The sequence below is a fragment of the Anser anser genome, assembly GCF_964211835.1.
Source record: "Anser anser genome assembly, chromosome: 9".
In the NCBI taxonomy this organism is placed as follows: domain Eukaryota; kingdom Metazoa; phylum Chordata; class Aves; order Anseriformes; family Anatidae; genus Anser; species Anser anser.
Genome location: NC_139729.1, coordinates 4643046 through 4669997, shown reverse-complemented (window position 1 = coordinate 4669997; position 26952 = coordinate 4643046). Strand labels below are relative to the sequence as shown.

The window sequence follows — 26952 nt, the reverse complement described above, 5'->3', positions numbered from 1 at the left end:
GGCGCGGGCGAGCGGCGGCCGGGGATTGGCGGCGGGGCGGCGGCGGGGCCCGCCTCGGCGCGGCGGCGGGGAGGGCGCGGCGCTGCGGGCCTGCCCCTGCTGCCTGCCCCCGCTGCCTGCCCCCGCGGCCGCTCTCCCGCCGGGCGCCGCGGCGACGGTTACTTAGCGGCTGGCAGCCGGCGGCCGCTCCCTTCTCCCTGTCTCCTTCCTCGCTGCCGCTCTCTCCGCCCGGGGAGCGCTCACACCGAGCGAGCCCGCGACGCGGCCCCGCCATGACCAAGGAGGCAAAGAAGCCGTTCCGGCAGAGCGTGGCCGAGTGGCGGCAGTTCGTCTACAACCCGGACAGCGGCGAGTTCCTGGGGCGCACGGCCAAGAGCTGGGGTGAGCAGGGGGCGACGCGACCGGTCCCTAACGGGGGATGGTGCCGGGGGATGCCGGGGCGCCCCCGCTGACTCAGCTCCCGCCGCCGCAGCAGGCAGATGCCGCCGGCCTCGCCCCGCCTGGCCGCACCGGGGGGCCGGGGGGGTCGTAGGGGACCGGGGTGGCCGCAGGTGAGGCCCCCGGCCCGGTCCCCCCGCTGCCGGTCGCCCACCGGGGCGGCCGCGCCCGTCGGGCCGAGCGAGCGGCGCCTTTGTGCGGCCGGGCGCGGGGCGAGGAGCCGAGCGGCCGGCCCCGAGGGCCTGCGGCACAGCGGCATGTGCTTGGCGCTTCATTTCCTCCCGGTTAGGGCTCCTGAGGTCTCTCGGTCCCTTACACAAGATGAAGGCTCCGCAGCCGGCCCGCCGGAGGCAGCGCTTGTTGCCCCCTCTCAGGTAGCCTTCCGTCTGAGCTGCAAAGCCTGCTGTCATCATCGCGTCCCTTCCAGTAAAAGTATTTGGGTTTCCTCAGTATGTTTTCTCACGTTAGACGCTCGTGTAAACGCTTAGTATAAGGATGTTTCTTCAGCCCTCGCGGGCCGTATTTACTGACTTCAGAAAACACTGCGTCGCCTCCCAGGACTTGGATGTTGTCGGGATGCTTTGTAGCTGTGCTTATAAAACCAACAAGAGGCTCGGCATGGCGTGGAGGAGCAGGCCAACGCATCCTTGGCCCTGACACAACCTTAATGAATACTAATGTTGAAACGGCGAGGAGGAGCCTTCGGCTGGCTGCGCATGGGGCGTGCAGCCTCTGCGGAGCCAGTGGCTCCGTCTATCAGGAGAGGGCCCTAGCTCTGACAGGAGTTCTCCTCCATTCAGATGGAAATAAGAGCTCGCGAGCGGCTCTGCCAGTTGAATAGCAAAGGAGAGGAAATTTCCACTATGCTGTCGTCTAGTGATCTCTCTGCGCAGGCAGGTTTCCTGAAGTGCGTGGGTTGGATGAATGGGTGTATGGTTTGCAGAAGTCTGTTTGTGTCGTGAATCTGACAGGCACAAAGGCTGTGGGCACATCAGAAATAGCTTGTGACTCAAAAAAAAAAAAAAAAAAAAGGTACTGAAACAACCTTCTCTGTTCAAACCTATCTGAGAGGATAAATCACAGTATTACTAGCTCGTGCTAGTCCAAGGCCAAGAGATAACACTTGAAATTGATAGGACTAACTTAGTGGGTAATTGAGCTGCTATGTTGTTTTACAGCCAGCTCACTTGATAAAAGATGTTTTTCCACATCGAGAAAGTATATACAGACCTAGATGGCAGTTTGGATGATCTTGTTTAATTAGCTTTCTTAAGTGGTTTAGGTGGTTGACACGGGGTTTGTGATATACCTTTTCCTGAGGTATACATTGAGAGGTGACTGCCCAACAACGCTATAAATTGTTAGCGTATGTTTTTTTTGTCAATATTTATTTGTCCTGGCATTTTGCAAGTAACGCCTTGTGCTTATCTAATTTATTTATTTGCATATATTAAATAAATAATAATTTTTGTCTGTTTTGGGGATTTTAGTACTTGATATCCCAGTCTCAAAAGCATCCACAAAGATGAAAGTAGCAGGTTTTTTGTTTTGTTTTTAATTGCAGAGCACTCGTTGAGTGACTCTGCTACAGGAGAACGTGCAGGTTTGGTCTCACTTCTGCTCTCAGATCACTGATGTGAGCTTAGAGCAGGCTCACTGACTGTTGTTCCTTTGCTCTTGCTGAGCTCCCCTGTGAAAAGCAGGGAGGCAGGAGAAGTGAGCTCTGGCTGCCTGTCTGCTGGGCTGTGGCGTCTCCAGGGACAGCGTGGTAAGAATTCGGTTGGCTCTGATTCTTCCTTGTGCGTTTCTTTTGTCTCAAGACAGCTTCCTCCCAGAAATGAGACAGTAACAGTAGAAAAATTGTTAAATAGCTGTTTGCAGTACGTGTATGTATTGCCCTGGTCTGAGGCAGTCCTGGAGGTTTATCAAAATCGTGACTGAAAAGCAGTGCTTCTCTGTGCATCGGAGTGCCTTGGCATTGGCGTACTTGGCCTTATTTGCCATTTCTACACCAGGATTTTTAAAAAAATTTAGCACAAGCAGATTCTGTTTCGCTCTCTGCTCTTTTGTCACATTACAAAAGTGTGTTGCCCTTAGAGTTTTGTGAAGAGTTGCCTTTTACAGGTTGGTAAACAGGCTGCACTAAGTCTCCTCCTGTTGTAAGAAATAGAGGATTTGTGCTTTTTGCAGGCTTGAGGGCTAATTCAGTTTGAATCTTCCACAAACTGGTATCCAAATGTCATAGTTTTCTGGTTGTTTTAACTCTGTCATTAAATTGGATGGAATAATACAAGCACAATGAAATGCTGGAAATAGACTATGGATGGCTGAAGTCTGTTCCCAGCTGCACACAGAGAGGGAGGATCAGTCCCGGGGCTGTGCACAGGCTGTCATCAGGCAGGGCAGAGAAAGGAGAACTTGGAGCACTGCCATGTGGGTCCTTCCTGTAAGTAAAAGGAAGATTAGCATCTTGTTCTACATGTAATGGCAAGGTGCTGTGCCTGCCTGCAGTTACAGCAGGAGCACGGGGTGAGATCATTGCTGCAGGCAGGCAGTACTTTGTTTGTGGTCACGCTGGGGGTTATGCCAAGCCTGTTGAAGCCTTTCTGTAAAGCTGGCCATCTCGAGGCGTTCAAGATAGGGATGATATTCTCTTGGACTACATATAAATTCTGGCCTACTGAACAGTCTTGAGTGCTTAGTGGTATCCTTCAGTGCACAAATATGTGCTTGAAATGAAAAAACAACAAAGCAAAACAAAATAAAAACAACAAAAGCCAGAAGATCTAGATTTGCTTCTGGTTAGTTTTCACTGTGTTCTTGCTGGGGCATACAGTGCTGTCAAAGTTTTAACTGCTTTTCTGACTTGGTTCTTCTCTGTTCATTATAGTGTTTGAGCAGGGTTTTGGTGTGATTTAGCTTCCTTCACAGGTAGCATAGTGTTAAATGTACTGGGATCACTGTCTACCATTGCAGTAGAAACACTTGCACACCCAAGCTGTGAATCTTACAGAGACAGTTCTATTTTTTGTGTCATGGCAGATGGACAGAACACTTAAAAATTCCTGCGCAGCCAGGAGTATGACCGCAGTCAAAATCTTGCTAAAGTTTTCCATGGTATTGTACATCTTAATAAATAAATATTTGAGAAATCAGTAGACCGTTTTATTTTCCATGACACAGATAGCTCTGAGGAAGGAAAGCTTCCTTTTTACCGTTGCAGGTATCAGTAAGCTCTGGTGGTACATTGGGGATGTGTGTTTTAAATGCTTGATGATTGCACTTAAGCACTTATTTTGTGATTCTCTGCAAGTGTTTCACTTGGCAATTTTTATTGTCTCCTGGAGATGTTATATCTAGATCCCTGGTTTATTGTGAAATAAACTGTAACAAAGGACCAAGGGTTTATTTCTTCTTGAAGTCTTCTTTCCGTCTTTCTTCCTCTCCTTCCCCCTGCCCCTCCCCAAACTGGGAAGACAGTAATTCTGAAGTGATTAGGCAATAAGGATGAGACATGATTAGTGCTTGTCTAATCTGTACAGATACATAGGTATAAAGTGAGGAAATCCATCTGCTGGTGGACCAAAAGGCCTTCTGAATGTTGCTCGCATTGGTGGTAGTCCCTAATAACACTGCTTACCTTTTATAATTCCCCTAGTTGAAGTTACTGAAGAACGATCACGCAGGTGATAAGATCAATGCAGCATGTAATCCATAAAACCATAAAGACTATGTTTTTCTTTGTTTTGGAGACTGTTGAATAGTTGCTTCAAGGCCTGTTGTGAGTGTGTTTACATGGATGCATGCATATATCTACCTATGTGTGACATTTAGGTAGAGCTGCCAGTCTGGTTTATGCCAGACTGACAAGCTGTTCGTTGTTTTTGCCATGTAAAGAGTGGAAAACTCATATTTGTCATGGCCAGATATTTGATATCTTGACTCTTTACCAGAGTTAGATACTCTAATTTTCACTGTGGAGAAGTGCTCTGATTCTTGCAGATGACTCCAGCTAACGATGGCACCAATGTGTTGGCTCAGAAATACGAGTTTTCCAGATTTAACTGTTGCTTACCAGCATTGTTAGGATATGAAAGGTTCTTTGATACTGCAATGTCCTGCAACAAGAAAAAAACACACACACAAAAAAAACCACTAGGTATTACAGGTAAATTGCATCGCAGGATTTGGTTTTGATAGTTTTCTCTGTGTGTTCGTGTTAAATAGTGAGAGCCTGCAGGTTGTGCATGGTAACTCCACACCAGAATGAATGGCAGGTTAGATGTGGTGCCTGCATTTCCCTTGGGTTGAACATGGAGAAGTCTTTTCCACTGTTACTTGGGCGGATCTCGTTCTCTGACAAGAAATCCAGCATTGTGTGGAGTTATTTTGGCTGAGCTCCTTGACAAGTTATGGCTCATTCCTTGTGATTAGCTTAGGATAATTAATACTAATAGGCTCACAAAGTGCAGCTTAGTTTGGTGCCATTGGAAGTTGCAGGGCTCTTTTTTTTTTTTTCCGTCCTCCCCTTTTTAATGTGGCAAAGGTAGCATAAGTGGGGCAGTTTATTCTAACGCACGGTGTTCTGCAGTGCGGTTACAAGTTATATTAAAATACAGGTTAAAAGCAGTATTTCTTGGGGGTGCATGCATCTGCTTTGCTGTGCTGGGAGAGGCTGGTGGAGAGCAGAGGTCTTTCTGGCCTTGTCACTGCTGCCCCCCCGCTGGCACGAGGACACGGTAAGGGGCTGTGCACAGACATCGGGGCCCTCTTGTGCCTTCCCCAGTGCTGCTGTTCCTGCTGTGGGCACAAGAGCCCATCAGTAATAAACACGTGTGTGTGGGGGGTGTCCTTTTTTAATGGCTTGATGAAAGTGTATGCCAGAACTGATTAATGCATAGGGAACAAAATGGGAGCTAGCCAAAGTGTTGGGTGTTTTGTTTCCTTGTTTTGTGATACCCAGAATACATGGAATATTTATGAGGAGATCACTGCTCTGTTTTGGATCCAGTTACAACAACTGTAAGCTTATAGGTAAAGCAAATTACTGGTGCAACTGCAAATCCAGGTGCAACTTTAGTAATGGCTTTTGTTGATTAGGATTTCTACTGCCTTCCTGATATGCTCTTTTCAGCTTCTAAATAGCCCTAGAAATAGCTTGCAATAGATGTCTAGCTGCCTCGTTCGTTACAGAACAGGGCTGGTTTTGTGTTGTCTCAGGTACTTTACTTCATAACTTGAAATTGCCGTGTGATGTATTACATATCAGTAGTTCCCAAATGCATCTTAAATGGCTGCTCGCTTTCAGAGTACTGCAGATTAGTAAACAACTTTCTCGACGGGTGAAGTTGAAAACTAAAACCAAAATCTGGTAATGTTCAGTTGGTTGCTGCAGGGGACTTTTGTCATGGTAACAATAATTTGGGAACCACCTCATTATTTTAATATACAGATTTTTTTTCAGAAGTAGTGCAGGTACTTGCATCTGCAGTAGTCGTGGATTACTGGTGGCCGTAGTGCACAAGAGAACATGTCAGTGCAAAATGCAAGCATAGTTCCTGGGACAGGAGCCAGAGCTGAGGCAGCCTTCTGTCATCTCCCAGTGGAGATGGTGCATCACTGGGGTGCAGTCATTTTTGCTTTTGCTTTTTTTCCCTTTTCTATGGAAAATAGAAGAGTACTGCACTTGAGTCTCTCTTATAGTCGGGTGTCATTGATAGAGTGATGGGTACTGATTTTGATGCGTTATCTCTTGGACTTCCTGATAGCCGCCTTATTGACAGAATATTTTGTAAAAAAGTGAATTTGCATCATTGTTCAGTTATGTTTTCAGGTTAGAAAGGTTCTGAAGATGCTTTTCTGTAGTTGGCTCTCTGTGCGAGCATCTAAATTCCTCCATACCAGTATAATGCCCATTCTTTTTGACAAGATGTATGTGTCCATGAGTCTCAAGTGATGAGTCTTAAAACAGAATGGCATGCTCTTCTTTAGCTTAGTATTGTATACTCAATTAAACAATTTGTGTAGAATCTTATATGTCATTCACCAGGTCTTCTATCCAAACAGTATACATGCTTCATCTTCAGTCAGGAACTATCTCCAGATAAACCTACATTTTGAAAGGTAATCTAAGTGAACTTATTGGTACATATTTTAAAAGGTCTGAAAAGAAAATCAAGGAAGTGTAGCAAGCACTATGTTATAAATTTTCAATTTTAATGAGATATGCTAACATATATAAGTCCATCAGGATCAAAAAACAAGCAATGCGAGAACATTTAATACGTTTGTTTGAAAACTTTGTTACTAAAACAATTGAGCTGTGCTAAATTTAAAAAGGTTAAGTGAGAGCTGCGCATCATATCTCAGAAAAAGGACCGAGTTCTCTGGAAATCTCTTCAGCTAAGTCTGTTACGTTGTCTTTTCACTAAACAACTTGTATCCAGAGTCCATGTCTGTGTATGCATAATGAAAAATGGGGAAGAAAAAAAAAAGAACACAGAAATAAATTGAAATAAAACAAGAGCAAAGCACTTAATCACAGTAAGTTTTCTAGCAGTTTTCCTGAGTAGTGTTCTCACCTAGCAGTTTGTTTCAGCTAACTGATGGAGAGGTATGGTCATGTAATAAGCTGTTCGCTTGAGGCCATGTGCTCAGGTTTTGGGGAGCTCTTTGAGTTGTCAAGTTGGAGCTAGTAGCACCTGTGTACCTGGAGAATCCCAGGAACCTTACTGGATCCTGGAGGTAGATCTGTACAGCAGGTGGATGTGCTGGGCCAAGACTTGGAAAGCCTGAGCAGAAGGCTTGGTGTGTTCTCAAATGCCTGCAGCCGGAAGCATTTCCACATGGAGGGTCTCCTGGAGCAGGAAGAATGTGCGAATGAGTGCCATGTTGTGTGGGGCGCTCTCAGGTCCTCAGCATGCTGTTACACCACCAGTGCACCTCTGCAATGTGTTCTTGATCCAGCATAACAGTTTCATCTTCGCACTCAGTTCTTTCATCTTCCCGACAACCCCTTCCTTTCCAGATGCAAAACTGTAGCTCCCTTAAACAAACGGAGCTGGAATGGCTTGCTTAGTCGTCTTTGCTACCTTTCCAGTACAGCCCAGAGTGGTTTCTAATACTTCTGTCTTAAGGATACCAAAATGCCAGACTTTACCCTGTAAATTTTGAGAGCCGGAAAGTATGAAGAGAACTTTTCTGTGTTGTGCAATACATGTATATGCTGGGGCATGCTGATTTATAGCTACCGTTGGGAGTGGCAAGGGTCCTGGAGGGAGAAGAAACAACAAATTGAGCATTTTATTGCTCTTATCTTTTTTGAAAATCAAAACAGGAAATTGGAATTAGCTGAAACAAAAATAATAATTTTAGCTTTTCTTTACAGGTTTGATCTTACTATTCTACCTGGTATTTTATGGCTTCCTAGCAGCGCTCTTCACATTCACAATGTGGGTTATGCTTCAGACACTGAGCAGTGACATTCCAAAGTACCGTGACCGGATTTCTAGTCCAGGTAACACTGTGTTTATTTTATCATAAACCCATTTCTGGTTTAACAGCTAAGTTTTACTTGCAAGTTTGTTTTTAAGTTGCAGCTGTCTATGAAAAACTGTGATTATTATTCAGTCACAAATTTCAATGGAAAATCTTGAGGCAAGTATGAGGCAAGTTATATATAGCATACGTTCAGTCAGCAGCTCTTTGTGCATATGTGCTAACTTTTGCTGATTTTTATTCTCTAAATTCTCTTTAGTCGATTTTGTCATATGTTTAGACTGCAATTTTCCCTTTGCATCCATACAAAATTCTGTTGTAAAAGTGGAGTTATCATTTGACCAAACTGCTTTAGAGATGCTTTAGATCAATTCTTTTGGATCAGATGGAAAGCCACCTGTGAGTAGTGTTTGGTACTTGGAAGAAAGTACAGGAGGGGGCTGTGTTATGGGGATAATCTGCTCAGGAGCTTGTAAGGACTACGATGGGAAGGCATTTCCAGAGTTTTAGTTTTAGTATTAGATAGTTTTCAACTAGCGTGGAATGCCTGTAGGTTCCAGAGGTTGTTGACATATTACATAGGGATCCACGGAGAAGGAAGGGTGTGATTTTACAATGAAGTTAAATCTATATAATATGTAGCTGCCACTAGAAGTGGTGTCTTGCTACCTCTTTCTTTGTGTACATGCTCGTCTAGTCCCACAGCTGGCTGGTTCAATGAGCTAAATGTGATGGAAAAATAACTCTGCACAAATAAAAATGTTTAATGAGGTCACTGTCTTTATACTTCTTATTAAGATCAGTTTAAATATATCACAGAAAAAAATATATCATTCTAAGCTCTATTCTGGTGTATCTGTATACTAGGAGAAAAAAATAAAAGGGTTTGCACTGTAAAAGGTTTAAAAGCTGCTTCTGCATACTTTACACTGAAGAGATTAGTCTTTTCTAGATACTGTTTCTGGAGAATGTATAAGTATTTGTTTTCTACATGTAATTTAAATAATTGGGCCACCTGAAAATTTAATGAGATCTCTCAAATCTTACAAAAACTTGGCTTAGGGATCAAACATGTAAAAAACAACAACAAAAACTAAATGGCTATGCAATATTAATTTGGGGCCCCCAGCACAAGAAAGCTGTGGGCCTGTTAGAGTGAGTCCAGGGGAGGGCTACAAAGATGATCAGAGCCTGGAGCACCTCTCCTGTGAAGAAAGGCTGAGAGAGCTGGGGTTCTCTCAGGGTCCAGCCTGGAGAAGAGAAGGCTCCGGGGAGACCTCATTGCGGCCTTTCAATACTTGAAGGGGTTTCTTAAAAAGATTGAGAAGGACAGGGAGATAATGCTAGGAGAAGGGGGAATGGTCTTAAACTAAAAGAGGATAGATTTAGACGAGACATTAGGAAGAAATTCTTCGTTGTAAGGGCAGTGAGGCCCTGGCACAGGCTGCCCAGAGAAGCTGTGGATGCCCCATCCCTGGAGGTGTTCAAGGGTGGATGGGGCCTTGGCCAACCTGATCTAGTGGGTGGTGTCCCTGCCCATGGCAGGGGGTTGGAGTTAGATGATCTTTAAGGTCCCTTCCAACCCGAGCCATTCTATGGTTGATATTTTGGTGAAAGTTAGATTATGTCTTTAGAATACTTTTTTGTTTTTTGAACTCCAGACACACAAAATTAACCACCATCTTGCAGCTGCATTAGTACTGAAGATGAAACGTAAATCTGTTTGTGAGGAAGTTGCAGCTGGGCCCCTGTGACAAATCTCTCTGGATTCTGAACAGATTTTGTTTTGATGTGGTGTTCAGGCCATCTCTAACAGGTGCCCTTGGACCATAAAGGATTCTTGAGGATCTGTACAGCCTTTTCAAGCTAATAATATGCTAAATTCTGAAAGAAAAACAAACAAACAAAAAAAGATGATCTGCTTAGTTTAAATAATAATAATAATTAATGAGAAAAAGGTGACTTACATGACCGTTTCTTCTTCTGTGGTAGTCTGAACGTTGGTAGTGAATAGAGCTGTGGGTAGCTATGGCTTAATACTGAACTTAGTGAAAGTTTCTCTCTTGAGTTTGGGTTATTGATTTTCCTTTGTTTAGAAATGTCATAAAGGATGTTAGTGTAAAATAGTGTGTCTTCCACAACTAGTTGTTTTTTTTCTTAGGTGCTTCTAAAACATTTCTGAATTTATTTTTATTAACGATAACTTTATGTATGAGTAATTAAATACAATAAAATTGCTTATCTCTGTTTTAATGTTAAGCTTAACTGTATCATTTTTCACTTGCAGTGAAACATGTCGTGTTCCTGGCTGTAAAACTTTAATTTATTAAAAAAAAAAAAATCACACAAAACCTGGATGGCGTAGGTTAAAGGTTTTACTCTTGTATTAAACATATTTGGAAATCTCCCAGATTGATTTATTTTATAATTGGTATTTGGCTTGCAATGGGCACTGGAATACAATAATATCAATCAAATGCAGATGATTTTAAGGCTTTTCTTTTTTTTAAAATCTCTTGGAATTGTAGGACAATGTAATCTCTGTTACAATCCTAGATATAATCCTATGTTGAGGCTGCTAATTCTGTTCCCCTAGAAGGCCCCATACCCTGCATCTCTCATGGTCTGTGCTTCAATCCTTCTTCAAATAGCTTTTTCTGCAGCCTTTCCATCATAGTCTCTAGGCAGATTGTGATGCACTGGAAATGGAGCAGTCCCTTCCTCTTAGGATATTTTTGAAGTTCCCCTGAAGCAATGAGTCTCTTCAAATTATTGTTTTTTTCATTGATGACTAGTTTAGTAACTTTGTCATTCACTTTAAAAAACAGCATGGAAGTCTTTTGTTTACAGTATAAGTATATAGATAATAACAATCTCTTCTCCCCCCCAAACTCCTGAAGTGACTTTTCAGCCCTGTTGCTAGTTACCTTGTATTTTTTTGAATCCCAGTTCAGTGTGGAGGTCAGAAAATGACTAAAGGTGCAAAGTAATTTGCAGTCAAATATGGTATTTGTAATTTTACATGGAATGTCAGTCACAGAGGTGTTTAGTTGTGGCTTTCCAGGATGGAAATTCTCCTAATGGAGAATTTTTTTTGAAATCCTTAAAAAAAAAAAAAAAAAAGATTAAAATTATACATAATTTTGGAATCTAAACTATGTTTGTGTATGATAAATTTATAGTACGTGCCTTTCTTATTTCTCAAGGTATTTATAGTAATTTCTGCCTTCACATGAGAAGTTTGGATACTTCTGTAGGTAAATGTCAATAGACCTGGGCTGCTTAATGGCACTTTCTATATGCTTTCCGAAAGCATACTGATTGATTAACTGTGGTAAAGTATTAAGAATCCTTCATTAGGACAACTTCAACTTTCTCTTTCTACTGCAGTCTTGTCTTCTGATATGTTTATTTTGTATAAAGAAGGCCTGATTTTATTTATCTATCTATTTTTGGTGGAACTGTAGTCTTAAATCTCAGCGATAATTGAAGAGACCGATGCATGGTCGCTGAACTGTTAGTTACAACTGCGGTTACTGGTCTGCTCTAATTGGATTGAGCAGCAGTTACCTTAAAGTGCTGTAAGCAGAGCAGTCATACACCCTCCTTTGAACCTCGGGCAGTGTGGTTTGCTGCCGAGGCCGCGGTGGGTGACAGCAGTATTTGGTGTCCCTGTCAGCGACAGCTCCCTTGGTGCTGGCTTATGTGTGTCAGGAGAGCACGTGCCTGTGTGACCTCCCTCCCACATTGCCAAACTGTCCCTGAGATGTAGCTGAACAATTTCTTGCCCCTCTCTTGGGAAGAAGGGCAACTATGTTCTGTCAGGAGCCCCAGCTCCATGTCAGTGTCTGCTTTTTTCACCCTCCAACGCGAAGCCGGGTTTCAGGATGCTGCAGTCATTCCTCGCGCTAGGCCTGGCACCTCTCTGAAGTTCGTTCCTGCTCTGGCAGCAACGGGAGGTGTGTGAGGGCAGCAGGCAGGGAACTAGTAGTGCTGCTGTCCCTGAGGCTGTGGCGTCCCATGTCCGTCAGGGACCTCGTAGCTACCAGGGCCTGGCTGTGGCATGCCCCTGCCCGGTGCTTTAATCCTGTGTTCTCCTTGAGGCCAACTACCTCTAATTTCTCTGAGGAGAAGGAGGGAAGGAACAACCAACTAACTTTGTCTTGTTTGGGAAAACTTACAAGCCATCTTTATGCATTATAAAGCTTCTTAAAAATACTTTGTTTCTTGTGGGTGTCTATGAGGTGAATAAAGTCTTAGCTTCATTCTGTGTTGCCTAGAGCTTTGACGCATAAGCTTAACTGAAGGTTTTCTGGGTGGTTTTTAAATTTTATTTTTATTTTTTTTAGTCTAATCTGCTGAATATTCAAAATGTGAAGTGAATCAATAAAATTGATTGAAGGTGATTTAAGTTTCTGATTTTGTTATTTCTAATCATTGGGTTTGGTTTATGAATTGTAGTTATATGCAGGATTGAATTTAAGTCTTAATTCACGTAGAGTGATGTTGATTTTTGATAACTGACTTAAAACACAAACTGCTTTCTGGTTCTGTGGCATATGGGGGTAACATTGATGTTTCTTTAAAGATAGGTATTTTTCAGTTTATGGATATGATTTTTGAGTAGGTTAGAGTGGTTTAAGGATGAGAAGTTGTTCAGTTCTTTACTTGCACTTTTTCTTTTTAAGGGCTTATGATTTCACCAAAGCCAGACACTGCACTGGAATTCTACTTTAACAAGAGTGATGCCAATTCATATGCACAATACATTTCTACACTTAAAAAATTTCTTGAAAGTAAGTAAGTTACTGACAGCTACCCTAGTAGTTCAGGCATCTTGCTGTTGGGTACATTACTTTCCTTTTTAACTTGAAGTTAGTTAGTTGAAGCTTAGTTAGTTGAAGTTAGTTAGTTGAAGCTAAGTTGAACTTAGTTGAAGCTAAAGAAAATTGACACACTTTCAGGCTTACTCTAGACAAGTATGTTATTGAAGTATATACTTTACAGAAAAATATCATTACCTACGTTTGACAGGGAAACTGAGCCCCTCAGAAATTGTAAGTCAGAATTGAGGAGGTTCTGCAGAATTGCACCTTTTTGCATCAGTTGCTTTGTTAGCTACGCAAGGTATGGGCTTTTCTTTCAGAGCTCTGGGAAGGTGAGAGGGGGGTAGGAAGAATGCTACGTTAAATGATGACCTGCCTCTCCTGCAGTTCAATGGGTTTTGGACTCACTATGAGGTTGAACATTTATTACCTTTTTCCCATTTTATTTTATGTATGCTTAGCTATGAGAGGCGGATGGGGGGTGCACAAGACAGAATGCATTAAGTGGTGAATAGGTGAGCATTTGTGACAAAGTGATCTATGTACTTGTGAAGCAGAAGTGAGAATAACTTGGGATGTAACTATAACATCAGTTATACTACCCAATGTAAATGTAGAGGTAGTTTAATATTAGCCATTAAAATACTTGAAGTTCCTTATAAACTGCTTGTTTTAAAACAAAGTACCGAAGGAAAACTGGCCTAGTTTCCAGGTTAAAAAAAAAAAAGTTTATATTTTAATACATTATTAGTTTAGAATGATGTACAGAAAATAATAATGATTCTAGAAGGAGGATTTTACTTCTTTTATAATATTCTCTGTATTCTTTCATTTGGCCACAATGCCACTTACTGGGGTTAGACTCGATCTCTGGAGGTCCCTTCTAATGCCTATGATTCTGTGATTCTTGATAAGACTTGAAAAAGTGTTTAAGATAGAAATAAGAGGCATAGTACTTTGAAAATAATCCTGTAAGAAAACTCCTAGAAAAGTGATAACTATAAATTAGAGGTTTATATAGGCTTTCTGCATTTTTACCTATTTGTATGCTTTGTATTGTTGATTTAAAAACTATTTTTCTTTCATAGCGTATGATGATTCAAAGCAATCCGAAAATATAAACTGTACGCCAGGAAAGGTTTTTGATCAGAATGATGTTGCTGATAAAAAGGCATGTCGATTTAATCTCTCCGAGCTTGGACAATGCTCTGGAAAGGAAGATAAGACCTTTGGCTATTCTAAAGGAACTCCCTGTGTGCTTGTGAAAATGAATAGAGTAAGTGCTTGCTTTTTTTTTAAAAAAAAAAAAAAATTTAGTATACGCATTTCCAACTAACACTGTATGAAATATCACTGCTGAAAAGGACTGAAATACATGTTCAGTTTGCTTCTCAGGATATTCACATCTTCGGAATAGTGTAATTAACTGAAATGTCTACCAATACATGTGTTTCAGAGAGTAAAATGAAGTGGGGTTTTTGAGCATTCTAATATTTACAAGTATTGGCTTTGATCACTTGCATCAAGATACCTGAAAACCCTATTTAAAGAATAAAATGCACTTTGGTTTTGCTTACTGTTCTATGTAACAGATTGTATAACATTCTGCAGGTCAAGTGTGTTTTACTTCGTGCCTGCATTCCAGAAATGTAATTAGAATGTCATGGGTTCTGTTAACTCCTAAACTATGCAAAGTGATGAAAATTTTACTGAATGAATAACTGACTTTCCAGTGATGTTGTATGTTTCTTGAACTGCTGATTGGTTTGTCATTAATATTACATGCTTAATGTAAAGTAAGAAAATAATCCTTGGTATGGCCACTATCTAGTTGAGCTTTAACTTAACAATACTTTACATCTTGGTTCTAGTCTAAAATTGTGCTTCAGAAAATTAATACTAGACAGATTTGCTCCCTGTATCAACTCTGTCATAGTAAGTGGGAGAAAGTTTGAATTTGATATGCAGAATTGGAGAGGGGAAGAAGGTCTGTAAATATTTTAACTTTCTTTCCTTTAGATAATTGGATTAAAGCCTGAAGGAGAACCATATATACAGTGTACATCTAAGGTCAGTTCTGAATGTAAGAAATAAACGTGTAGTTAATTTTCCTTGTGATTAAGATGAAAAGTGAATGTAAATGCTGTCAGAACATTTATTTCTATCTCTTCTGTTAGACTTCGTACTTCATTTTTTTTATTGTTCTCATCTTACTGTATGTCTAGTCTAAATGTATTTAATTTCTTTAGTATAGTTAGTCTTTTATTCTTCCATTTTTAGATGTATTTGAGCTACCTCACTTCCTATACCATTGAGAAAATGCATAGGCATAACTTGTAGTCATGCTTATTTATTTTTTATTTAGTGTGAGTTATGTTTTGTTTTTCCCATTTCATAACCTATATTTTTATTTTTTCTCCATGCTGCAAGTGCACCTTAGACAATTTTATAAATGATGGGTAAGACAAAATGTGGAAGCTGATGTTGTTACCGTTCAAGTAAAAGTTGTCTCCAAATCAAATACAAGCAACTTGTAGTAACAGCTAATCTATAAGTATTTATTGTGCACCAAATGCTTACACAGAATGTTTTAAGGTAATTATTATAATTGCTCTGTTTTCTACATATTTCTCCTAGACTGCTTGGGGAGCAGTGAAAGCCGTGGTAAGTTAGTAGGTTCAGCAAGGGATAGTCATGGCTCCTAGATTGAGTCGATTGATAAAAACATAGGTGGGGGAATTTCAGTAATTAATGGGACAAATACCGCAAGTTTTTCTGCCTTCATTCTAGATATCTGTGGTAGGCATAAATTTTAATACTTGATTTCTGACAAGTCCTTGGAAGCTTTGATCTCTCCATGGTAGTCTGTTGCAAGCAAAGTTGATTCCTTCTCTTATTTGAGACTCATTTTTTGTGTCCGTTCTTAAAACATGTTCTGTTGGAGGAATTTGTTTCCGTAGAAGAAAGAAACACTTTTTCTGCTTCTACTATTCCCCTTCTCCAGTTTATCATTTTTTGTAATTTAATATCCCAAACTGGACACAAGGTTTCTTGTAGCTGAGGCAGATAAGGACAGAATTTTACCCTCCCTGTCATCACACTGGAAGTAGTTACGTCTCTCAAGGTGAATTTACTGTTTGTAATGCTACTACTACATTAAGCACCATTAACAACTGTCATTTTCACCTTTTGTCTTTGTTTGATTTTTAGAGAACAACTTCTGACTACTTATGCCTCTTACTTATTGAAACTCTTTGTTTAAACTTGAAGGATTACACTGTTCTTTACGTTGGCTCACATGGCCTTCTTTCCAGTTTTGTTTTTATTTCTTTGACTCTATTGGAAAAAGAGTACCATGTAACGGTCTCTTCTGTAGTGGACAAGGTGACTGCTTGCATCTCTTCTGGGACTTGGTGATGTAAGGATGGGAATTGTGGTCCTCTTCTCTGCACATTGGAGAGGTGGAGAAGGGTAGCCTATTGCTTTGCATTTTGCTGATGAATTTATAATCACACTGCAACTGCCACAGAATCTGAATGCCCCCTAAATACTGGCTCATAACAGAAACTGAAGTGCAGAGGCTGTTTGGCCTTCTCTGTTGGTTTTCTTATTCAGGGTGTTTACTTAGTCTTTAAATATCTGCTGTGTTGCAGCATTTTTTTTCCTTCTCTTCTACTGTCAGCAAATGTGGATTAAAAAAGTTTGGGGTGTATTACAAAGCTAAGTCCAGGTGATGCTCGTTTCTGAAAATAAGCCTCTTGCTGGCTATAATAGCTCATAGAATATATGAAAATGTGCAGTTTGTAGCATAAACGCAAATTAACCGGTAGTTATAAGTTTTGCATCAGAATTTTTTTAATATCTGAGTGACAAAGATGGAATTTACTTAAAAGGTGATTCTGTTGAGCAGAGTGGATATCCTACTATCATGTTCTCTTCATTATAGGGCAAACCTTTTTTTTTTTTAACCTCTGGATCAGCTGTTGATTATTTTTTCTTTCCACTTCACCACCGTTTTAAAATATTTATTATTATTTGATTTTTGCACATATTGGGAGCAATCTGAAGAATTGTCTGCCTTGATTTTTATACAGGCTGACTTTTAAATAAATCTAAAAATTAACTGTAAGGACAAGTCTCTCAAATACTAGAAGAGGTAAACAGCCTTCTGACCACACATCCTGCCTGTCTTCGCTACCTGAAACATTTGAGTTTTTCATTTTGAAATTGATACCATAAAAAAAGAAAAACATTTTCTTCAAGCATTCTTCTGTGAGGTGACCCTTCTTTCTTCTCACTGTGTCTTCTCCTTGAGATTTGTTTAAAGAGAGGAACCTCAGGTAGATTTGTGACATCACAGTTGTCATGTTTCATAGGTGGGGATGCTCCCCACACCTCCATGCCCCCCCGCCCCTTGCTGTCATCACTATGATTTCTGTAGGTAAGGGCAGTTAGTGTTTGCAGTATCAAACACTGCTTACAGCTCATTCTTGCTCCTGCACCCTGGAGGAACTGACCTGCTGTAGACTTAAGGATCCTCCACAAAGAGAAACATGCTAAGAAAGGATTGTGCTGTCAAGAAGTTTGGAGATCAGTGGTTTGGATCTTTAGTTTTAGGCTGCAGGTATGCGATTTCACGTGTGTTGGGAGATCTTGCTGCAAAGAATTAACAGTCTGTCATGTTAGAACTACACATACTGGATGAAAATTGAGAGATGGGCCTGTGCAAAGCTTATGAGGTTCAACATAGCCAACTGCTAAGTCTTCCACCTGGGCCGGGGCAATCCCAAGCACAAATACAGACTGAGCAGAGAATGGATCAAAAGCAGCCCTGAGGAGGACCTGGGGGTGGTGGTTGACGAGAAGGTCGACACGAGCCGGCAACGTGCGCTTGCAGCCCAGCAAGCTGCCCGTACCCTGGGCTGCACCAAAAGCAGTGCAGGCAGCAGGGCAGGGGACGGGATTGTCCCTCTCTCTCGTGAGACACCCCCGGGGAGCCCTGCACCCAGCTCTGGGCCCCAGCACAAGGACATGGAGCTGTTGGAGCGAGTCCAGGGGAGCGCTGCAAGGATGCTCAGAAGCTGCAGCCCCTCTGCTATGGAGGCGGGCTGAGGGAGTTGGGGTTGTTCAGCCTGGAGAAGAGAAGGCTGCAGGAAGACCTTACAGCGGCCTGCCAGTACTTAAAGGGGGCTACAGGAAAGCTGGGGAGGGACTATTTGTCAGGGAGTGCAGTGATTACAACAAGGAGTAATGGCTTTAAACTAGAAGAGAGTAGGATTAGATTAGGCATTAGGAAGAAATTCTTTACTCTGAGGGTGATGAGGCCCTGGTCCAGGCTGCCCAGAGCAGCTGTGGATGCCCCATCCCTGGCAGTGCCCAAGGCCTGGATGGGATTTGGGCAGCCTGGGCTGGTGGGAGGCGTCCCTGCCCACGGCAGGGGGGTTGGATTTAGATAATCTTTATGGTCCCTTCCCACCCAAACCGTTCTATGATTCTATGAACATCAGTAGGTTTGTACTTTTTTTTAATGGCAGAGAAGATAAATAGTATTAATTCCAAGCTATATGGATTTTTGTTGTTTAGAGATCATCTTGGCTTTGTATTAGGCATCTCTTTCTAATTTACAAGAATGAAAAATACCTTCCTTGCTATTGTCAACATACTTGGCCTTGGATTTACCTTTTTTTTTCTGAAAGAAATCTCAGATGTTGTATAAGGTTCTGCTAACCTGGATATTGCTGTTTTATCTTGTTTCAGTAAATTTTGCTTTAAACTGCATCATGAGTCTAAATGGCTACTGCAGTTATACCATTACTCCTTCTTAGATGATAAGTCATTCTTACACAAGTTCTTTCCATGTGCCTTTTTACAATATTTTAGCATCTGAAAAATTATTTTAAGACAGTCCTAATAAAAACTCTTGTAGGTGAGGTAGAAATCTACCTTTATGTGTCCAACTAAGTGGTCTGACTTGTAGATTTGCTGACTGCCTGCAACTTTGTGGAAATTTTCAATGGTAAGCAGAAAAAGTGACACTAATGCATTGGTTCTTGAAGCTTTTCAACTGATGCAGCTAGCTATATTTTTAAAACTTTGTGTAGGGATATTAGTTAGGATTAATTATTATTAATTAAACAAAACAATCCACAGCGTTTGCATGAGACAGGCAGTTGCATGTCCAAGAACCTCTGCTATTTTATTTTGATAGCTTAATGCATATGTTTATGACTGCATGCATGCATTGTGTTTAGCTGCTAGAGAAAACCCCACTCCTATTTATCTTTCTTACATCATTCTGAATTCAAATTTTGTAAGCATTATTTTGGAAATATATTTGAATGAGTATATCAGCTGCATGAGCTGTAATGAAAATAGAGACTAATGGTGTAATGAAACATTTCTTCTTAGTAATTAAATTTGCGAACTCAAGGTCTAAAATATTTAATGAACATATACTGAGGAACTGCAATAATTTAGATTTCAAAGAAACAAGAATCTGGCCATACCCTAAACTCATCTGGTATGGTATGTTCTTTTGGTGGAGGAGGAGGTATTTCTGGGCTGTGGTTTATTCCATGTTTCATGATCTTTCTTTACCTTCCCCTTTGCTAAGGTTTTTTACTGCAGTTGTATTCTGCACCATGTAGTATATATTTTTTAAAATTGCAGCTATTGTATATTGTAATATAGGAAAAAAAAACAATGAAAGTTACTAATGGACTTTGAAATTGTCATTTATACTGAAAAAGTAATGATGTTCTGAGAAATATTTGGCCTTGGTGCAGAAATGGAGGTAAGCTGCTTAAATACAGTGCATACTATTCAGAAAGGATGTAATCTACAGGCATTTTAAAAATCATGTAATAAATAGGTTGGATATTAGAAAAATTTCTTTACTGGAAGTGTTGTGCCACACTGAAACAGCCTGCCCAGGGAAGTGCTTGAGTCACCATCATGAAGAAGAACATGTAGATGTAGAACATACTAACATGGTATAGTGGTGGACTTGTCAGTACTAGGTTAAAGGTTGGACGAGATGATCTTAGAGGTCTTTTCCAACCTGAATGATTCTGTGATTCCATCATTTTAGCATTGCCCTTTATTATGGCAGTATGTCTAGCTGTTACAGAAAGTTACATGAGATTCGTGTATTTCCTTGCTGCGTGAACTTGAAATAGTTTGCTATGCAGGAGATGCAGTCCTAAAGAATAGTGTGTATACCATAGAATCAGTCAGGTTGGAAAAGACCTCTAAGGTCATCTAGTCCAACCTTTAACTGAATACTGAAGTCCACCAGTAAACCATGCTACTAAGTTCCAAATCTACACGTTTCTTGAAGACCCCTGGGGTGGTCACTCAGCCACTTCCCTGGGCAGCCTATTCCAGTGCTGCAAAACCCTTTCAGTGAAGAAGTTTCTCCTAATATCCAACCTAAACCTCCCCAGCACAACTTGAGGCCATTTCCCCTCGTCCTATCACCAAAGATAACAGACACATGGAGATCTGTCTGTCATTATGTTGACAGCATGTGTCAGGGACAGCACAGTTGAATATGAAAGACACAAAAAGACTGTGTATCTTACAGACTGGGTGACTCCTTAGTCAGAAATTATGCAGCATCTTTATAGGTAGCTGCTTCTTGCTGCTAGATTTGGTATTGTAGGGAAAAGTCTAGTGATAAGACATGCATGTATGTAGTAATTCCTTCTGAGTGCTGATGACACACAAACTGTGGTAACATCATAATTTTAAAGCTTGGTTTCTGTTTAGTTGGCCTGTATTTCAAAGGTAGCTGAGCAAGTTAGGAATGGTACACTATTGATAGAGTTCCTTGTGAAGGGTCGGGGTTGTACTGTTCCAAATTTGAATCTTGAAAACCTGGCTTTAAACAGAAATTCATCTCATCCTAAACATAGGTACGCTGTTGCTTCACCAAAATGTACAAGCTTGCTTGTGGATACATGGGATTTTAGCTTATATATGTGGGTGTTTTGTTTTGTTTTGTTTTGTTTTGTTTTTTTCCTGCTGCTGTTATATTAATTTCAGTGAATATACACCCCTCCTCCTTTCTTTGACTGGTAAGGGAAACTTGAATATGAGCTATCTTGACTTGATTACTAATTTAAATGTTACTATTAATAAGCTTTACTGCAGCAGATGTGTGCAGCATGTAGCTGTTTGCCTAAAATTCAGCTATTTTGGAACTTACCTTAATACCTTGGAGCTTTTTTTTTTTTTTGTCCTCCCCCTTAGGGATCATGCACTTTATCATTGGATTATAATTCCAATTTTGTACTTTTATCCAAGTAGACATTAACTTTTAATTTTGTTGTTATCTCCAATCATAGGAACAAGACATGGTTGAGATAAATTATTTTCCTCCAGGAGGCTCGATTGACTTAATGTACTTTCCATACTATGGGAAAAGCTTGCATGTGAGTATGTCTTAATGATGGTCTTCTTACTAAACAGATTGATTGTGAAGTTTGAATGTTTTAATGAGCTACTCATAAGGAATATTACATCTGCACAGATTTTATAGCGCTTGATGAGACTAGAGAGTTGCTTTAGCAGATGTAAGGAAGTAAAGCAGGCACTGTCCTAATGAAGAAAAGGCTGTATACTAGTAGCATGTATGGCATCTGCTGGTTTTTGGTCACTGATATATTCTGGAATCTTTCTGACTGCAGGGGAAGGCAGAAAAACTAAAGTAGTTCTTTTGAGCCCAATACAATTCTGAACAGTTGATCTTAAGGGCTTATGTACAGGATATTAGATTTATAATTCAGCATGGTAGTGTTGCTTATACATCTTTGTGGCTCTGCAGTCATGTTTTCTCTTCACTCTGTTTTATGAAGAAGCACTTCAAGGTTGCTGATAACATTTTTTTATCTTAAATATTTTTTTTGTCTTTGCTTGTCCCCCTTGCCCTCTTTGTATTCTGATATTTATCTACTTGAACAGTGAAGTTTTCAAAGTAAAATAACTACTTTATGGACACAGAATATGTATAGTTAAGACTCCAGTTTTTTTTCAAATTTAAATTTAGCTATTTTCTTTCCTTGAATCTGCTTGTGATAACTACTTACAGAAAATCTGTACTTTCTGTGAGATAAAAAATCGTATTGCCTCTTATTGACCAAGTTATTTACTCATGGTTGATAAACATGTTCACTGTTCACCACTGAAGATAAAAAGTACTTTTTAAATGTAAATCTTTTAGGCCTGTAGGACACCACAGTAGCTGTTTGATATTTTCACAAAGGTTTTGGTACTAAGCTATTCACTTATTATTTTTCCAGTGTACGCTACACTTATTTGCGGCAGTTGACACAAATTTTTTTTTCTTCACTTTTCTTAATGAGGAAGGAGTTTTTTTTTCAACATCTGCTTTCATGTAATTTATGTGTAGTTCTGTCTTCTGTTTTGTTGCCAGAATTCTTTAACTAGTAAAGCATCCATTTTCTTAGACATAAAAGATTATAGAGGGACTGTCAAACTCTGCTTACGATAGGCAGAGTCGGTATGTACTCTATTCCCTTTTTAGAATGACAGAATAGGATAAGTGCATTGCTTCTCTAAGAAAAGCAAAATATAGCATGAGTAGACCTTAACAGACCTTGATAGACCTTGTTAGAAGATAGTTTATACCAAAGATGGGATGAAGAAAGAACTTTCCTCATACAATTCCTATCTTACTGCTATACTGATGAAAAGGTAAGATTATGAAAGGAGAGCAACTAAGTCAGACAGAACTGAGTGCTGTTCCTTACTTGACTTAGGTGATTAAGAAAACATATATTTTTTTAATTAACTATTTTCTTTTGGAGTCTTTGGGTCAATGTTCTTTGGTGTTCACTATGATGTGGGATAGGTTAGTTTGAGGATTACTTGCTTATATAAGATGCAAGTATATTGTGAAAAAGAAGGCAGCAAGAATAGTTGAGAAAAGTTGAGTATTTGACCAGGCCTCAAGAGACTGGATTGATTTCTTGCCTATACCGCAAAATGTATATATTATATCTATGTGAAACTGTTGAATTATTTCATTCTGTAAAAGAGTTAAGAGGATACAACTAATCTTGCTGCTGTTGAGCTAAGGTAGTAGCAATAAAAGTACTACGTTTTTTTAAGCACATAGTTTTATGGTCCAGAATGGTTATTTCCCTGTACTGCTCAGCACAATGAACCCAACTGCCTGACCTTAGAGAATGCACGTTTTTGCAGATAATCTGTAGTGCTTAGTGAGGATACTGATTCTCATCGCCCGCCCCCAGTCATTTCTTTTTGAGTAAAAGGTCATTCTGGCATCATGTCTTCAAAACACCATAGAAATTTGTGTACCTATTTGAAAAATCTGAGATGTGAAAACATCTCTGAGCCAACTCAAGGATTTTATTTCTGATTTTTAGAAAACTTAGTTACTACTTTTAATGTGGGTGGTATAACCACTTAAAACATGAGAATTTTGAGGATGACTTGCCTAGTTCTGTTTCCTCCTCCCAGTTTGAAGTTTATAGGGGAACAGGAAATGTTCTGATCGAGTAAAATCACCCTCCACCTAGGCAAAGTAGTTAAGTCAATGTATTTCTAACTAGTCCTTCATTTTAAAGATCTTTGCACATATGCTTCCATGCCACCATTCCTTGTAAATGAGAATTTGACTATTCTATATTGCCTTCTTTATTAGAGAGGTAGATACAATAGCTGGAAAGTAACAGAGATGTATTAAAAGAGTCTCTTTAAGTTAATGAAAAATTTAATCCAAGGTTTTGTTCAATTAAAATTTAAGGCTTGCACTTGTATGATATGCAGTGTCTTATTTAGTCCAGTAGCTTCTACGAATTTTATTGTTCAGAATTACCCATGTTTGCTGGCCACCAGGAGAATAAGTACATATTTTTACTTAATTGGCAGTCACTACTGTTGACCTGAAAATGATAATAAATTGTGGAAATGCTTGACTCTAATATAGGCATGAAATGCTGCTCTGAAAGTATATAATAAATTCTTATTTTAATTGATAGTCACTTTATGAGAAAATTCAAGTTGTCCTAATTGAATTGGACTTGAGAAATCATACTATCTTGACAAAAAATATAATGGTGTTCTGTCTTATATTTTAGTTGTTATTATAGGGAATGGAGTGAAGAATTGTAATTGTTCCACCAAATATGACTGACCAGGATACTGTCAAAATACTTAAGGAGAGGTTTCTGTCAAAAGCTATCAAACAGATAACACATTTTACAATACGTTATTGTTGAACAAATAAATGGGATAGGGTGGAAGGGAAGCTAGCTTACTAATAGTTGTTAAAACATGCTGTTGGAAAAAAAAAACACTTTAAAATGTGTTAAAAATTTGTTCTATAAGAAATTGAAAAAAAAAATGACAAAAGAGGGAATTGGTAGGAAGGCAGAATGTAGTTTCAGAGGATGTTTCAAGTAGAGGTTTCTAGAAAATCGAACCCAGTGTAATAAAAGGGTAAAGTAACGTACCACTTGAAGATACTGTCCGTGACTCAAATTAGGTTGAATGTATTGGTTATGAAATAGTTTGAAGAATGTATACCTGATTATCTAACTTGGAAAAAACAGTCTTATCTCAGTCAGACTGAGCTTTGAAAGGTTGGGTTCTTAATTAGCTTTTTTTCTGAACTGTTTTGATGGATTAAATGTTAATTGTTCATGCTAATTGTTATATTCACATCACTTACTCCAGTATCTCAAATATTTTCCCCATCTTTCTGTTTACTAGGCTCACTATTTACAGCCTCTAGTGGCTGTTCAACTAGCAATTAACTCCAACAGTACCAATGAAGAAATAGCAATTGAGTGTAAGATCCTGGGCTCACCTAATTTAAAAAATGAAGATGATCGTGACAAGTTTCTGGGACGAATTGCCTTCAAAGTTCAGATGACTGAATAGCAGGAGTAAAAAGTTCTCCACAAAGTAAACGTTGTGTTGTCTGTTTTGTATCAGCTGGACATGCCATTCTAGGATATGAGACCACCTTGGAGAATGTTAAGGTGGCTTATGGCATTCAGGGTAGCATAACAATATGCTTCCAAATCATATGTTTAAAATCCCTCAAAATGCCTATCATGCTTCTGCCTGCCCCATTGGAACAGTGTACAGACTATAGTTATGTCATAGGGACCTGTAAATAGCTGTTTTCAAACACTTAATAATGGTGACCTTTGTCCTGTTCTAAAATGTGGTTTTATCTCCCAAGTGAGTGTCTCAAGCTTAATGTGCTGTGCTATGTAAATATTGTATTGATTTAACACTGGTTTAACTGTCATATCTCAATGCTGACACAGTTACAGGGATAAATAATAAATGGTACCTGATCGACACGGTGATTTTTTTTTTGAAAGAGTAAACACCTCCACGTAAACTGCGTGTATGGGAGCTGGTGGGTGGATGGATGGATGCCTGAGTGGAGATGCCTTAAATTGTAGATTGGATGGCATGGGAAAATTACAGTGGATTTTAAGAGTTGATACGGATTTCAGAAAGTAAGTGCTCAACTAGTACTTTCTTGTGCTTGTCACTGTGCAGGTATTGTGTACATGTAATACTTGGTATAGAGTTTGGTATTCTAGTTGAGGAATTGAATCTTTCTTCGTGTTGTTAAATTGCTTGCGATATGTGGAGCACAAATAAAATCTATACAATATTTTAAAACTTTCTAGTTCAGAAATATCAATATAAAACAATTAAGATTCGTTTAGAGTCCTGGTAACAGTTGTACAACAGAGCTGCTTGAAAGAAACAGCCTCACTATTGTGGGAATAGACTTTCATTTTTCCAATTAAAAATAAAAATTGAAGAACCTCTTTTGGGGAGAGGGGATTGTCTTGATTAAACATTCCTGTTTAATTTATATACCCTGTTTCATTGCATCATTTTAACATACTTCATGTTTTCTTGTGCTCTTTCATCTTGTATTTTGTTTATTTCCTCATCAGCCATTTAAAAAATGGGTGTCACAACTGCTTTATAGAAATTGGCTATTGATTTGGAGTGTGGATTACTTGCAATTTGATTTAAAATTTTTTATTAATCCACTTGCTAAAATGACTACAAATAACCAAGCTTATTTATGACTGCTCCTCACGTCAAACCGAGTTGACCCATTATACTGGGTTATAGCTTCTGTAGTCTTGCTGACATGGGATTTATAATGCTGTTCCCCAGGGTTTTTGTTTCTGTTTTCTTGAGCACGTGGTCCACATCCAGTGTGTTATTCTCAGTATTAAAGGCTACAGTAAATTAAAGACTATAATTTGTGCAAATACTGGTTTGTTCTGTTAGTAATATCATGGCCTAAATTTGTTACTTAACATGCTTTTATGCCTAATTCCTAGAGTGTCTCTGTACTTTATTTAAACAAATTAAGTGAATGGTTACTAAAATTCAAGATCCAGTCTTAAAACCCTGCTTTGAAAATGTTTGAGGCCAGTGTAAACCACATCAGTGCAAAAATTTTTAAGTACCTGTACAAGCTTACACTGGTGAATGTTTGGGAGAAGCTAATCTTAATTGGACTTTAACAGTGTTGAACCTCATTAAAATAGATTTATAGTGACTGATATCATTTAGCATGCTTTTTTGTTGTTGTCTACAAAAGAAAAATTGATGTTCCTCACAATATGCAATGGATACTTATGTAATGATAGCATGCATCAATATTGAGTAAGAGTATTCTTTCAAAATATTCCATTACTAATGTTTTAAATCATGCAGTTTTAGAGCTGGGATACCTGGGTTCTTGAAGATATCGCTGATTGGTTCTCTGTATATTAATACTGCCTGAAAGTATTTTAAGAGTCCTGACAGAACTTAAAGTGTAGAGGTTACATCTGAAAAAGAGAAATACTCTTCATGTTTAAAAAAAAAATAAATCACATTTGTGTTCACTTAGAAATGGTAAGAATTTTTAGAGAAATGCTCAGTTTTCAAATGAGTTGATTGTTGCAACAATTTCTTTCTACTTCTTTATATAGACAAAGCATGAGATGGCAATTCTTCACCAGCACTTTTCAGACAGGTAGAACTCAATAAAATCCTGTTCTCCCTAGATTTTGTAGAAGTGTGGTTTTGTTTTGTTTGATTTTATTTAATCACATAGGCATCATCAGTGACGGGGGGTGGGACTTTGAAAGGGTTCAACTATCAAAAT

General features: G+C 39.5%; 1 protein-coding gene across 4 annotated transcripts; it reads left to right on the top strand.

Moving 5' to 3' along the window:
* The first annotated feature begins 25 nt into the window (after positions 1-25).
* ATP1B3 (ATPase Na+/K+ transporting subunit beta 3) lies at positions 26-26850 on the top strand. 4 transcript variants are annotated; one of them, XM_083847900.1, is made up of 9 exons: positions 26-381; positions 7826-7954; positions 11142-11192; positions 12624-12731; positions 13850-14037; positions 14781-14831; positions 15399-15425; positions 21110-21196; positions 24522-26850. In XM_083847900.1, the coding sequence occupies exons 1-9, from the start codon at positions 273-275 to the stop codon at positions 24690-24692; spliced, it is 921 nt and encodes a 306-aa protein (XP_083704026.1). In that variant the 5' UTR covers positions 26-272; the 3' UTR covers positions 24693-26850. The 4 variants fall into 4 exon arrangements, with proteins under 4 accessions (XP_083704026.1, XP_083704028.1, XP_083704027.1 ...); XM_083847902.1 differs by lacking the exon at positions 11142-11192; XM_083847901.1 differs by lacking the exon at positions 15399-15425.
* The last annotated feature ends 102 nt before the right edge of the window (positions 26851-26952 follow it).

What these genes read in the sequence shown, in the direction of transcription:
- ATP1B3 (XM_083847900.1), top strand. Translation starts at nt 273, where the DNA reads ATGACCAAGGAGGCAAAGAAGCCGTTCCGGCAGAGCGTGGCCGAGTGG. An exon ending in TGACCGGATTTCTAGTCCAG is followed by an intron (nt 7,955 to 11,141) that starts GTAACACTGTGT and finishes TTATTTCTCAAG; the next exon opens with GTATTTATAGTAATTTCTGC. An exon ending in ACTATGGGAAAAGCTTGCAT is followed by an intron (nt 21,197 to 24,521) that starts GTGAGTATGTCT and finishes TCTGTTTACTAG; the next exon opens with GCTCACTATTTACAGCCTCT.